General features: G+C 43.5%; 1 protein-coding gene across 2 annotated transcripts; it reads left to right on the forward strand.

The window, feature by feature from the left end:
* The first annotated feature begins 219 nt into the window (after window positions 1-219).
* sord (sorbitol dehydrogenase) lies at window positions 220-15,242 on the forward strand. Of its 2 annotated transcripts, XM_088922131.1 has the most exons (9): window positions 220-434; window positions 2,153-2,186; window positions 3,444-3,608; window positions 4,504-4,663; window positions 5,243-5,361; window positions 7,058-7,123; window positions 7,951-8,126; window positions 11,584-11,705; window positions 14,007-15,242. In XM_088922131.1, exons 1-9 carry the CDS (start codon window positions 381-383, stop codon window positions 14,170-14,172), a joined length of 1,062 nt encoding a protein of 353 aa, XP_088778257.1. In that variant the 5' UTR covers window positions 220-380; the 3' UTR covers window positions 14,173-15,242. The 2 variants fall into 2 exon arrangements, with proteins under 2 accessions (XP_088778257.1, XP_088778258.1); XM_088922132.1 differs by lacking the exon at window positions 2,153-2,186 and having other exon boundaries at window positions 397-434.
* Window positions 15,243-15,708: the final 466 nt, after the last annotated feature.

Genomic DNA, 15,708 nt, shown 5'->3' on the forward strand with positions numbered 1-15,708 from the left:
TGTAGATGTTAAAACTGAGAATTCAAGAAAACATGCATGGTAAAGACGACAAAAGAAACTGTCACACAATCATGCATGCAGGAGACAGGATTTCTCTGGAATATTTTAGTGAATCCGACGGTTTTGTGTTTTTTAGTGTGACCTTACACTAGATGTGTTTTGCCTTTTCCCAGTACTAATGTCAAGTTTCATTCTGCTATCGGGGTGTTAGTGCGGACATGTTGCAAATAGTCCAGCGCACTGACTATCTTCTGGTTAATAGAAAAACAGGAAAAGGGTACTTTGAGCTTGAGTGTGCAAGTTCAGCTCTGCAAGGCAAAGATCGTACCCGCGGTTTACTGCGCTAGTCTCCCGTGCGTATTTCTTCGCCGATAACCGAGATGGATCAGGATAATCTTTCTGTGGTTCTACATTCTGCAGGCAACCTTAAACTGGTAATATATGCGAAAATTAGAATGACAAGAAGTACAACGCGTCGCCGCTTCAGAAAGTTTTTGATTATGAATCGGTGTAATATGACGTAGGGTGTGGTGACGTGTGGGTAGCTGGCTGGCAGAAGCGTTTGTAATGTTCAAAAACTAAATGATCGTACAGTATGTGTCGCGACAGACGGATCAGGGTGCCCCGTGTTTCACTTGGGACCGCCACTGCAATGCGCACAGGGGGCGGAAGACAACGGGACTGGATATCTCGGCATCTTATTCGAAACCGAGTTGTATCCCTTGTTGTGTCCTTGGTTTTCTTACAGTTTACAACGACCAGTGCCGCTGAATGACTATTAACAAGTAGCTAAAGCACATAATGGCTCGCCAGTCATGTCCCTCTGCCAGGTCTGTCTTGCTGAGATGATTCTGGCAGTTTGTCAGGTGACGGGACTACGCGGAAGTGCTTCCTCATGTCTGCCGCGAATGGCGGATTCGTGTCCTAGATGGTGACCACTGAAATGCAGGAGCTGCTTTTGCTTTGTTGCCGACTACACCACCTAGCACTTGCAAAGTTGCTAGGACCCTTTATCTCCCGCAAGAGGTTCTTTTTATTTTCCCAGAGACACCAGTGCAGTGCGCCCACAAACCAGGCAAGACTGTCACCCTACATAATATTCCCTTTTATTACAGTTTATCATGCTACACATAACACAATAATTTCTATGACTGCCCACGCAAAACACAGAAAACACAACCCAGCTCAGCCACAAGAGACACACACTATTCAAACCCCTTTCTGGAGCCCCCCCAACCAGCTCACAGACACAGTTTAACCTGTTCATGCAGCCCCACATCTCGCCTCTGTCCTCTGCGTGGTGAACGCCAGGCATGTGCGCTAGGAGGGCCTTTGATCAATGGGACGAATCTCAGAGGCCCAGGCGAGAAGCACATCGACACTGGGAGACACTGGCCGCTCGATGGGAACTTCAAGTCAGCATGGTGCCGGATACCTTCTGCCCCACACACCCATTCAGTCACTCTTGTCATTCACGTTTACGACGAGATCGTAAAACGTTGGGCTGTGTTTAAGAACGCACGTGTGTATAGCGAGCTTCCTTGTAAACGGGAGTTTGAAACGGCGCACATGTACGCGCTTAGCCAAGGCAAAGCAGGCGCCACAAAGAGATTCTCTCGCTTCGGATTTTCTTTGCGTTTCTTCCTCAAGGTGAGCTAGAATACCCCCCCAGGACTGCATGTGTTGACTGAAGATAAGACCACATCTGTTTTCCAATTCCGCCCCCCTCCACCTTTCCCAGGGGTCAGAGCTGGCAGTGAGCTCCAACTGTCCTGCACAGGGGTGGCTTCTGGCTTCCAGCCATTATCCTTTGATCGTGACCTGATCAGGAAGTGCCGAGAGAGTAGGCCTTTCTGAGACGTTTATGATGTAGAACACGTCTTCCCCACTTGAAAAGCATATTTGGTGAATAATTCACTAATTTCAACTATTGACTTACCTACGTATTAACCTAAGATGGGTTTTAGCTCATACTTCTGCTTGCTAGTCAGCCAGTAATTATTGTATCACAGTGAGATGACTGCCTCATTCTCCCTTCCTAGCCAGGTCATCATCAATCAATACATCATTACTGACTCCCAGATAGACCTGGAATGTTGTCCCCAATAAGATGAGGTGACTGAAGTTTTAACTTAGAAATTTGTTTTCACAGGAAAATCGCTCGATTCCTGAACCAGGTCCAAACGGTATGATTACATGTTTTTTTTTATCAGATCTTCTTCAGTGGTGCTTTCCTTTCCACAAGTCCAATTCAGAAAGTGGAAAAGCACAAGACCCTTCTTGCATTGATGGGGTTACAAAAACTATGGCCTAGCTTTCAAAAGCATTCTGTTCATAGCATTGTATAATTAGCATTTTTGGGTTTCCACACTACTGAAAAAGTATTATCTTGTGATATTATCTCTTACACAACGATGTTCTCAGATTTTATATGAGAGTGAGATTTTTACTATGATGCAGGTATTTTGTAATGTCTTACAATGGACACAACCAGATACAATACAAAGGAATACAAAGTCTCTTGTCATTACGCAAGCAACAGGTGAAGAAAGACTTGTGTTACTAGCTAAGGGAATTTCCGTGTCATTACCCTTGAAGAAGAATTGTAATTATTTATAAGAGGGTCCTGGGAATTCATATCTTAAGTACACCATAAGGACTACAATGTTTTGGTTTAATCTCTTTAATTGCACATAATCTATAGAAATAGGAAAGGAGTTTTACAATATTCTTAGCATGATGGACTAGGCACAGTTCATTTCCTTCAGGTAAGCACTTGCCCATGTTACACATTGCGTGAATCAGTGTTTTTAATGACATGGTATCAGTCAGATCATTTGCTGAATAAAAAGACGCCTTTTAGCCTTTGTTAAGATAAGATTTTATTGCTGCAAGCAGTTGTGAAGTTATGGCAGAAATCAAAATACCCATGCTAGCATTTCAGCCTATTTTCTGATACTGTGTACTTTGTGCATCAGGGGATCTGAGTGCCAGCTCAGTTTTCATTTTTGTTTGCCATACTTGTATGAGAGTATGAGAGTTCTGGGAAGTAAAATGGAATTTTGTTGTTCTATCCCCTCCTCAAAAAAGAACATATTCTTCTCTTCTGCCAGCTTGTGTCTCGCATTACCAGATAAGCAATAATATTTAAGGCTCAGTTCTTCAAGCTCATGTCAAGTGTCTTTCAGCTCACTTGATATGAGCTTGGTGAGCAAAATTTGTATGCTCACTTGTGTTGTATGCGATTATAAAATCTACATAAGATATATATTGTGAGAAATAGTGTGGTGAACTAGAAAAGTCTTCTGCCATTCCTTTGTCCTTTATAACTGATTATGTTTGCGAGTTACCTCCCAAGACAGACTTCTCTTCAGTCCTGTCATGAAATGTGGATAAACAGTGCTGTTTTTAAAAGTAACGTAGCCCTTTGTCCCTGTTGTCAGAGGTGTTACTTCGCATGCATTCAGTGGGCATCTGTGGCTCTGATGTCCATTACTGGCAACACGGGAGGATTGGAGACTTTGTATTGAAGAAGCCGATGGTTCTGGGTCATGAGGCCTCTGGGCAGGTCATCAAAGTGGGGTCAGAGGTCAAGCATCTCAAACCAGGTACATCTCGGAAAATATCCTTCATTTCAAGTGTAGTGTAAGTAGGCAGGTTGATTAATAAAATGAAATAACCTGCTTTTGCTTTAATTACACTGGAATTCTTCCCAGATCCTGATGTCTGAGCTGTACATTGGAGACTGAGGGTTTCCTAAGACACTCAAGACTTTAGATTTGCTAATAAAACCGTGAGGAAGTACTAGCGATGTGTTTAAATTTCTTTGAGAATGATGCAATGCAGAGGCACTAAATCAATAAGGACAGCTATATACAGTAGATAAAGGAGAAGAAAGTGGTCTGTAGACATGTTAAGGCTCATGCAGGTGTGCTCCCTCTCTTGCCTGTTTTTTTCATGGCTGGAGAGCGACATCATAGTGTAAGGAGTCACAGAGCAGTTCAGCGAAGGTTTGAGATGAGGGATGAAAAAGGCCAGTTCTGGAGCACACTGGGAGAAGACAGACACAAAGTGCATCTCCCACAGCGTCCTGGATCACAGCAGTGTCACAGCAGGTTTTGTATTCTGTGTACAGCCAGGGTTACCCTACGTCACTACCACGAATGGTGTGACAATTCTGCTTATGGCCCAGTGGCTCTTCCTGATGATGTTATCCCCACCATTCAGCTATTCCGGAGATGTCACAAGCAACAGCGGGTGGCTGTTTAAAATGTGCTCAAGCCAGGTCAGGAGTAATGACGAGGCGCCGGAGTCAGATTTCTACAGCAGGCAGAATCACACCACTTGTGGGCCTCCCTGCGCGGCTCTCCGGCCAACTGAAGAATTTCCGCTCCACGTAGTTCAGCTCAACTGTGCGACCAACGCCCATCTACAACGACCACAGCAGCAGATAACCTACGGGGCTCTGAGCACCCGCAATGTTTTTGCATATCTCATCCACAGGAGACCGAGTTGCCGTGGAGCCCGGAGTGCCCCGAGAGATGGACGAGTTTTTCAAAAGTGGACGCTACAACCTGTCGCCCACCATCTTTTTCTGCGCCACTCCACCAGATGATGGAAATCTGTGCAGATACTACGTTCACAATGCCAACTTCTGTTATAAGTCAGTGCTGTGAACCGTTTGAAGAATCCTAGTGCAGATGTTGGGGGAGAATTGGGGGAGCTTTCAAATCATACTGCAATTAGTGAGGAAATTAATGAGAAAATAGCATACACTTCTGTTAATGTAGGAATTAAAACACCCAAGAATAAAGTGTCATGAGAGGATTATGGAGTGTAAATTTGGCTTTACCCACTTGGCTGAGGGTTGATCTCCTGGCCAGAGGACGAGGAGGCTGGGACCCTCCTGCAGAGTGAGGAGTGACCAAGAGGCAGCTATAGAGATGGAGGTGGGGTGGAAAAGATGTACAGGAGGGAGAGAAGGGGATCATGTACGGTATTTAGAATATTTAGGAGAGGAAATAACAACGGTAGTGATTGCTAATTACTGACAGCCGTTTCTGATTGAACTTGGTTGTTGTCATCCCTCCCAAACGTTCTTTACAATCTCCATTAAGGTATATCACCTGGTTCGCATCAGTTGCTAACCATTAAAAAGTCCCTATCAATTTTAAAGAATTGCCATACAGCCTACATAAACATAAACTGCTCGATTTCTCTTCTTACATTTTTTTTCTTCCAGGCTACCAGACAATGTGACCTACGAGGAAGGGGCTCTAATTGAGCCTCTCTCTGTGGGAATCCATGCCTGTCGCAGAGGTGGGGTATCCCTGGGCAGCACTGTCTTCATCTGCGGGGCAGGTGAGGACTTGCTCATTGTGGGCCAGGGCAGAGCAGGCCCCACTATGCACCAGCTACGACTATCAGGACAATACTGGCATGCATTTCCAGAGCTCCGCAGTGTTATGATAAGTGCCCTGTACAGTATGTGGTGCAAACAGGATGTGTAAAACACAACAGGCCGAACCAGATTCGAGAACAGGCAAGCCAGGTGAAGTGCCTTGCACAGATGATCATGCAATATTACACAAGAAATGTGAAAAATCTATGGAATATGTTGGCAAACTCCTTTATTTTTTAACAACACATTTGGCCTTGCCACGTATCTGATCACACAGACAAAGGTTTTGTTACTGTGTCGGGAATTCCCAGGCATCATGTTACCAAAGATTCTGTTTCCTGCTAAAAACAGTATTCATTCACTGTGATCCTCTTCTCCATTCCAGAAAAAGAACAGAAGTGGTCTTTGAGGATTTTCATTAATTACACCCACAGGGGACACTGTGCCAGACATTTTTGGTTTTAAGTCATGGAAGAGAGAAGGAAAAGGACACACAGGACTACAGTGCATGTTGCATTACTAGAGATCAGATGGTTTTAAAAGACAATCAGGTGCACAGAGAAGAATAAAAAGCAATCTATTCCCATTTTAGGTCGGTCAGTCCCCATCTCATAGCTTGGCAGTGGAGATGGCCTGGTATTCATTACAGCACGAAAGTAGATACTTTTTTTATCTTGCCCAATTTTGTATAGTGTGCACAAATTTTGAGTCTGCTTGTGTCCCTTTTCGAGGGTTGGGAAAAATATCTGGTAGGTTCCCAGAAATGTTTTGCTATTTTTCTAGAGGTGGATAACTTTAGTGTGGTTTCAATAAGGTTGTGCAAACGAATATAATTCACTCCTTTAAAAGTAACTTTAAATAAATCCGATCAACAGCAGAAAGTCATCAGTGTGTCCCCTAACCCACAATAGGTTCCAGGACACCACAATTATAGTCTGAAGTAACCACTTTCTTGCAGACAGGTCATCTCTCTGGCAGAGATGGAAATTTTACACAACCTGAAAAGGAGAGTCACTATGACCATCTGGACTAACCGTGTACTTGGTGGTTAAGAAATCATTTGGTGAACCAAAGAGCGACCGTGAAAATATGGGCCAGAGAGAGCTGTGGTTAACTACATCATTCTGCGTGAGGTTCTTTTAAGTTTGACAGGTGAAGTCTTTGCAGCCTTAACCTTAACTTGAGAGAGGGTACAGATTTACACTTTCGGAAATGCTGCATCAGCTAGTTCAATTACAGCACGTCATAGTGACTGGACAAGAAGTTATAAACTGCTAAATAAATCACAGCACAACTTGTTTAAAGTTTAAAAAATGTTGTGGAAGGTGGCTTTCGTCCTACGTTCCGTCTGTGTTTCATTTCGGTCTGGGTCAGTTCCCTCAACCCGATTGACCCATTGGGATGGGAAACTGTCATAACCGCTGAGTCATGGGAATGAGCACGGTTTTTCAGTCTCCAGCTGGAAAATGTGTCCCCATGCTGTGATCAGATTAGTATGGGGGAGAGAACTACAGCTTCAGGAAGACCTCCAGGTCTAACCCTATAACCACTGCAATCAGGAGCAATGTCTACTCTGCCTGTGCTGTTAGAACGATCTCCCCCTGTGCTGATGTGATAAAACTGACATGTAACAATGCCCTTTTACTGTGTTTGCAGGACCTATTGGGCTTGTTTGTCTGCTGGTGGCCAGAGCTATGGGTGCCTCCAGGGTTGTAATAAGCGGTAAGGACTTCTTGTTCATAAAGTGCTGTCAACAATTGTACCATATTGGATAATTCAGTTCTTACAGTTTGTTCTGTGGTAGATATGGAGTTATCATGATATCGGTAATCCTAATCCCCAATTCTGCATGCTCATCACTTCCCACCTCTTCACTTTAAAATAAAAATAGGTGATGATAGGATTGCTCTGGAAAACATTTGAAAAGTGTGTTGAAAAAGTCTGCTCCTGGTGTCATGCTACGTCGAAAATGCATGTTGAATTGCAGTCTGATGAATTACAGGCGAAAGAATCCATTATTCTTGCAGAGAAGCACGTTCTTTTCAGTGCTGGGCCAACTCCTGAAGAATTACTGCCAACAATATGGAGTATTAAATGCCCTTACTCCAAACAGATCGCCGTTACAGCTCGCTGCTTCAGGAGATAAGAGTTTGAGGGTTCAGTGAAGTACCAGTGTGGAAGTGCCAGATGAACTGTCCCTTTTTGAGAAGAAAGCTCTTTATATCTGAGTGGGATCAGGAGGTGGATGGGCATTGGGAGTGGTCTTCTTCCCAAACTGATGCCGCGAGTGTTATAGTTACCTCTGGCTTTCACGCGTCGACTGTTACCAGCTCATATCGCCAGGGAGATCCGATTTATACCGGCAAGACCCAAGCAATATAAGGCAGGAGAAACGAAAGCACAGAAAATATATTTTTTTCAGTTCCTTTTGGTCTCCCTACAAGCACGGGGGAAGGAGTTGTGTTTGATTGCCGTTCCATTCGCCTGTTCTCGGTCAAGAGCAGCGCAGCTCAATTCTCTCTTCCCGCACTGTGTCTTTCCCGGGGCAGATCTGTCAGCTGAGCGCTTGCAGAAGGCCACGGAGCTGGGGGCCGACTTCCCCCTGCAGGTGCAGAAGGAGAGCCCCGCAGAGCTCGCAGCGAAGGTGCAAGGGCTGCTGGGATGCCTGCCGGAGGTCACCATTGAGTGCACTGGAGTGGAGTCCTGCATACAGACCGCCATTTATGTGAGTGCGTTAGTGTGTCCCCTTGGGGGGACAAGGGGTCCAGCTTCAGTCTCTGATGCCTACAGGCTCTTGTCTTCTCCTCTGAAGGTTTGGAAACATTTTTAACATGCTGTCACAGCACTCCAGTCTTCCAGAAAACAGGTCTCAAGTTTAGAAAATGCATCAGTCTCGTGGGAATAAACATCCTATCAGCACTTCGAGTGAATCAGCACTTTTAAAATTACAGTTTCCCCTTAAACGCTGCACATGTGTACAGCAGCTTGAAAGCAGTCCTTGCACATTAATTTATCAGCTGCTGCATCACAGTGTCATTTTTTCAACCTTGTGCATAAAAAGGTTTTCAAAACACTTTCCCCCTCTGCAGTATTTGCTCCTCTATTTTATCCTACAAATATTGATTTGACTCTTCCAAAGAGGAATTTAAAAAAATCCCCCCCTCCCCCCCAAAAAAAGATAAGAGTGCACAAATTAAGAAAATACTTCCTTCAAAGCTTTGAAAGTGGTTTAGAAATGTTTCATAAAGAGGGTCTAGCTGATGCTGAAGAACGCTGGTGGAGGAAATAGTGTAGAATAGTGTGCTAATGGAACGCCAAACTATCAGAATGCCAACAAGTTAATAAGATATCATTACATGATAGATTTACAGTGTCAATCTTTAAAGAGGTAATTTGCATAGAAAGGATTGTATTTTATTATCAAATGGCCTTCTGTGAAAACACCTGCAAAGCTAATATTGGGAGGTGAAAAGAAATACAAGCCCTTTGTGTGCCTTTCCCCCGCCATAAAAACTACCCATACCCAGCTGAAGACATCTTTTATCCTGTGGCTTATGAGTGTTGTTCAGAGTAAATATTAATTTTGCAATTCCAAGGTATTGCCTATGTAAAACATAGGCTACCTTATTCACATAATATTATTTGATTTGATTGTTTGATTGTATATTTTTTAATCAGATGTAGAAATATTCCTCCGTTCTTCCTTATTGTGGCATTAATTCCTATAGACTGTTCTCACTCTCCCACAATAGCTGTCCAAACACAAGACTGCTCAATCTGTTTTCATAGATTAACTGCGTCATTAGCAAATCAATGGATTGGAATGCAGCATTACTTAACCCAGTGTAAACTGGGTGTTTTGTGCTGTATTGGCAGTATTTTATGTCAATTATCTGTGTACATGTGGTTATATTTAAGTCTGTATTTCCCAAGGTTAGATATCACAGATTACTGTACATTTTAGTTATCAGTAGGTCACTTCTGTATTGGTAATAGTTACGTAACAAAATCTTAGTTTTACCCCCAGACCACTTTTCTTCCTCTTCAATTAAATAATGAACTAGAATCTGATCCTGAAGCAGTCATGTCAAGAGGCCTCAGGGCCCATTAGTTCACAGTATTAATGTTCTCAGGTGAAACATATAGAACAATGTTTCACTTGAGAACATTAATACTGTGACCTACTATAGAATAACAGGCAAAATGACAGCATAACGGAAGCCCTGTTTAAAATATGTACTTATGCAAGAACATAAGAATGGTTTCATCTTGTTTGAAATCTTTCAGCCCATCTTGGCTTTTGGTTGTTAGTTGCTAGTTGATCCAATGATCTCATCCAACTATTTTTAAAGAGGTCAGTGTATTGGCTTCAACACTTCCAATGTCTTGTGCTACACTCCCTCAAACTTTTGGATAAAGAAGCTCCAGTTCACCTGTCTCAGCTTTCCCCATGGTTAGGACTGAGTTTCTTTTTCCACTCCACTCACAATGTTCAACAGTCTATTTACTTCAGTCCACATCAGACTTCCTCAGTGGTATCAGCAGGTTTTGTAATGCTGTATTGGTCGAAAGAAGTCCAGTCTCAAACTTTACAATTTATGATTTAGAGATCTGACCATATGGTTATTCAAATTAGCCAAGAATTCCCTCATGGTATATCAGGTCATTAACAGTTTCCTTCTGAAAGTGAACCCTACAGCTGTTACAACAGCATCTGCTCTTCCTGGTGGCCCCAAGTGGCCATTGAAGGGAGAGCAGAGACAGTGGAGGGCACTGGACTATGCTACCCTGTAGCCCCTAAAAAAACCGCAATCTCACTGTTTCCCTTGGCAAACTGATCAGCCGTGCTCCATGAAGGCAGCCTGCCCTCGTGCATGAGTGGAGAGGGTTCTGGGTTTACCTCACACCAGCCAGCTAGGAAGCTGGCGTGTCGAGTCCCAATTGCCAATCCGCATACTGTCCTTTCCCAGTCTGATCATGGCCAGGAGGCAGCTGTCATTACCATTCTTATCTGTACACCCTGCCCTTCGAAGTCCATGCACTAATATTTAGAGGTCTTCTCCTCCAGGATGGTCCAAAATCAGACTTACACCACTGTCTGGATGAGCATACCAGTGTTCCTTTGGTCAGCACTACTCAGCCTGCTGCTCATAGCTTTCATGCACAGGTTTGCTCCCACCCAGTAGGGTATAGAACTCCTCTCTCAAAGGACACGCGTCTGCTACCAAAACCCAAACAGTGAGTAAAGCTGTGAAACTCTGTTTATACCAAACACACTGCTAATCAGACCCTGCAAAACCCGACAACAGAGACACGGCTAATCGCACAATGTGTAAACTACTATCAATAATGTAAGTACCTCATTTCCACCCAGTCATCCAATGGACAGGTGCTGGAGACCCCTTGACAGGCTCTAGTCACCCAGTCTCTTACAGTCTCTCTGTAGCGCAATCTAATATGTAGTAGTTTAAACTGGTATTCTTATAGATGTAATCCTTTGTGTGTTGGAATTCCATATAGTACATTGATGTGTTTTATCTGATTTAGTTTAGATCTGTTATGAACACTCTTTATAAAATAACATACTGTAATAGTATTAAGTATTTTCACCATGACACAGCTGAGAAGGGCTGTACTATCAGTTAGTGGTGATTAATGACACGGTCATTAGATCCAGGGAGCCCAACTCTGGCCGGTCCTCAGCATGGCTTATACGTCTCTTTGAACAGGATAGATGGATTAAAACGGCATCACGAATTGCAACTAAAAGGGATCCAAAGTCCTGTGTGGCTTTTGCAGCATCTAATTGTCTCCATTCAAATGATGCTTTATGGCAAATACAAAGTGTGAAAGTCTACTTTTTTCACCAGTCTGTCGTAAGCAGGACATATTCTGCAACACCTACTCTCCACGTACGCAAAGCTGCAGTTTAGTTTGAGACAGTCAAGTCGGGTTGTGTCTTGTAATTTTAAGTCCTGAAGCCCCAGAATAGTGGGTTTTGTGACATGTTTCAACCACAGTATCTGGCTTAAAATCTGCATCCAATTCTAATTCTAGTTACTGAATTCTTGATTCGTGACTTGCAATGGGTTTTGTCCTGGCCGTTGGGGGACACCCAGCACCTGGACAATGGCCTTGTATGACTGTGCTGTGTTCTGCTCTGCTTCCCTCTCCCCCACCAGGCGACCCGTTCTGGTGGCGTGGTGGTTCTGGTCGGACTGGGCTCTGAGATGGTGAACATCCCGCTTCTGAATGCCGCAGTCAGGGAGGTGGACATCAGGGGCATCTTCCGCTACTGCAACACGTGAGCAACAGTGGAGCCTTGTGTCTCTGAGAGGCCGAGCAGGACTCATGCCTGACATGCTCAGTGCATAGATCTGACACATCTTAACAGCACCTTAATTCATAAACATGCAAACACTCTGACCATGCAAACCAATACACAAACAGATCATGTTTGCCAAAGGTTTACTTCCTGTCTGGTTCACAGGTGACCTTACTCTGGCACGATCTGATGCCACTCAGTGCTTGGCTCTTTGTGCTTTGTGAGCTTGGCACATGTTTTGCTTTTTGATTATTAGGTATTATCGATTTAAAAATGTTAACTTCACAATGAGTCTGTATTTTCTACATCAAATGAGTGGACCGCAGACTTGCCTTGAGTTCATCTGATAGCTGGTGTTGAGGCATGCTGTGTTACTGTACTCAAGAGCCCAGGATTGCTCAAGAGCCCTGTGAACTGTGTGTTGTCCCAGTGACTTTAGCACTGGCTACAAGCTGGCAGCCTTTCTGAATTGGTTTGTAATTAGTACTATATCATCAGTGGTCAGTTAATATCCCCCCCTCTCTTATTTACTTACTTATTTACTTACACCTTTTAAGTATATTTGTGTTAGAAGCACAGACACTGATACACAGCAGAATATAGCAGATATAACAGCACACACCCACTGAAATTTGACTTGCTACCAGATTATGTTCGGACGGGTGTGTGGGAAAACCCTGAACAAGCCACAGCTGAGGTGCAGCTCCACACTAGTCCTGTCATGGGGAGCCTGGGTGTTTCATTTCAATTAACGACATTTCCTTCTAAAATAAATGTGCCCCCCTTTTTGCTTAGACACCACGTTCCTTATCCAAATCTAAACTGCGCAACTTGCCAACATGAAGGCCTGAGACTGCAACATTTCATTGCCTGAAAATTCCCCTCTGTTCATTATCCGAGAGATGTCTGCACACAGCTGTGACAGCGGGGTGGGCTATGGGTTTTGTCCCACTTTCTGTCTTTGAAGCCCAGCCCTGGCTTCTTTAAATAATGCAGCCCAGCTCTCTTTGGTGTTCTTGAGTGGCCAAACCATTCTTCTCCGGTTGCTTGTTCCTTTCTTGGCAACACTGCTCAGAGGACACACAGCAGGTGATACACTAAGTTACTCAAACTTGCTAAACAGCCACTCCTAAAACCACAATTAATCAAAGCTGAGCTATTATAAGGTTTGAAATACTGTAAATGGATGTAAAATCCAGTGTGTGTCAAGCCTTTTTTTGCCCATTATGCACTAAGTAGCATAAAAAAAACAAAAAATACTATTGGTTTCAAACACAACACTCATGTCTCGCATTTTTAATGCTTCTAGGTGTAGTTTGCTTCAGTAATTGTTAGGTGAAAGTAATTGGATGCTCCTCTACAATTCAATTCCACCTCACTACACCTGACAAATCTGTTTAATTTGTGTTTTTTTCTTGTTCAGGTTTTGATCAGCACTACTTAAGAATTTGTTAAAATCAAAATATACTTTATTTCCATAACAACATCTCACAAAAGAAACATTCTCACATATTTTGTAGACATTCTGACTAGGTGTGAACTTTGCATGCGATAAAGCCTTTCAAACGGCGGTGAGTGTCCATTATCAATCTGTGCAAGTGGATGATGGGGCCATGTTTGCACGATGAAAGAGTCCCTCCAAGCCCAGCCACTTGCTTTTGTCCATCAGTGCCTGTACAGGGCCCACAGTCCCTTCCAGCGCTCCCTCGCCGTGGAGAAGCCCCATTTGGCGATGTCGCGCTTCATCCTCCCTCTGAGGTCCGCCAGCACTACTTAAGAATTATTAGAAAAAAATCAGTAGCGAGTAGCACAGTGGTGCAGTTAGCATGGCTGCCTCGCAGTGCTGGGGCCCTGGGTTCAGGTCTGGACCTGGGGTGCTGTCTGTGTGGAGTTTGTATGTTCTCCCCTTGTTCATGTAGATTTCCTCCAGCTGCTTCAGTTTCTCCCCACAGTCCAAAGACATACTGGCTGGTTAAATGGCTTCTGGAAAGCTGGCCTTGTTGTGAGCGTGTGTCTGTGTGTGTGCCCTGTGATGGACTGGCGTCCTGTCCAGAGTGTACCCTGCCTTGCACCCAGTGCTTGCTGGGATAGGCTCCGGCTCCCCCGCGAGCCTTCTCTTGATAATGCGGGGAAGAGAATGAATGAATGGAAAACTCAGTCATGTGGTTTAGTGATGTCTTTTCGAAAAGAGAAGAAGATGTAGACATCACCCTGTGGTAATGTCCGGAGAAAAGCTGTCTGTGTCAGCCCTGCGGTGACTCCTCTCCTCTCTCTCCTCAGGTGGCCCATGGCGATCACTATGCTGGCCTCCCGGAAGGTGAACGTGAAGCCGCTGGTCACACACCGCTTCCCACTGGAGCAGGCCCTGGAGGCCTTTGAGACCACTCGGCAGGGCCTGGGGGTGAAGGTCATGCTCAAGTGCGACAAGCAGGACCAGAGTCCGTAACGTCCACCTCGGGGCTGTGAGAGCTCAGGCGCAGCAAACACCCTGGTAGCGGCCATGCAGTCAGCGGGCCTAGCTGCGTTTTGCCTGAAACTATCCTTACTCTACTTTAAAAACTCTTCCTTTTCTTTTCTTCCCAAGTCCAACATCCATAATTTGGCACTGATGTGCTAAATGTGGTAGCAGACCATTATACCTGGCCATAGAGAATGGAGTCTGGATTCTCGGTTTTCGCAGTTTTCACAGCATTCATAAAACACCTCAGACTAATTCCTAAGATATTAGACTACAGCATCATAACAAGCTGATGGCAGTAAGAAAGGAAGAAAATCAGAAAGTAGGAAGGTTTTTTTCAGATTTGGGGGTGTGGTTCAGGACGTTAAGCCTGGAATTATTAGTTTAATGTCATAGAATGTATATGAAGTATAATAAGAGGTGCTGTATTTGAAAAGATCTCGGGTCTAAGACAATTAGATAGTACATTAGAGTTCAGACTACAAATGTTTAATTTTCTTCTGCATTTTAGTTATGTCTTGTGCTAAAATATTTTACAATTTCAGCACATTGAAGAACAAAGTGCCCTCCACTATAAGGCTGAAGTGTTTACATACTGTACTTTCAAGGACTCAGGAGGAAATTGCTCTTCTTAAACTGACCTTTTAATGCAAATGTATGACTAATCCATGGCTATAGCCCTCTTCAAATAGAGCTCATGAACTGTGAAAACTGATTGCTGTGTCTTCTGTTTTCTGCTTCACCACAGCAAACAAACCTGTGATAACAAAGTTTAATCTGATAGTCTTGATTTACTTGGTAGTGACACAGATTATGTGGGTTAGGTTTTCTGGGAATGTTCAAATGGTGGCAATTTAGGGGAATGGACATTTAGTACCAAAACTTGAAGGATGCAGGAGGAAATTGCTCTTAAACTGACTTTTAATGCAAATGTATGACTAATCCATGGTTATAGCCCTCTTCAAATACAATAGAGCTCATTAACTGTGAAAACTGATTGCTGTATTTGTCTTCTGTTTTCTGCTTCATCACAGCAAACATAAACCTGTGATAACAAAGTTTAATCTGGTAGTCTTGATTTACTTGGTAGTGACACAGATTATGTGGGTTAGGTTTTCTGGGAAGGGTCAAATGGTGGCAATTTAGGGGAATGGACATTTAGTACCAGAATTTGAAGTTTTTTTTTACAGATCAGTGCACAAAAAATGGTATCCCTCTTCACCTATTAGCAGTTTTTAATTGGTTTTAAGCCAAACTTTTGAACCCCACTTCAAGTAAGAAGCACAGTATCAAGTGGAAAGAAAACTCTTGCAAACAAGATGTTATCTCTGCGTATTGGGTTTGTAACTTTTAGTCAGCATGGTTTGGGATTTCATTCATCGTAAAACAGGTTTAAACTAAATACTGTCATATTGGTTCAATAAACTACATTTCCACAATGTCTTAAATACATTACCTGTAACACTAACTCAAGGTCCACTGCAAGCTTTCTGAGCACTTCTGTGCAGTTCCTCTAGTATTTTA

This window comes from Atractosteus spatula, chromosome 7 (assembly GCF_055471065.1).
Source record: "Atractosteus spatula isolate fAtrSpa1 chromosome 7, fAtrSpa1.hap1, whole genome shotgun sequence".
NCBI lineage: Eukaryota > Metazoa > Chordata > Actinopteri > Semionotiformes > Lepisosteidae > Atractosteus > Atractosteus spatula.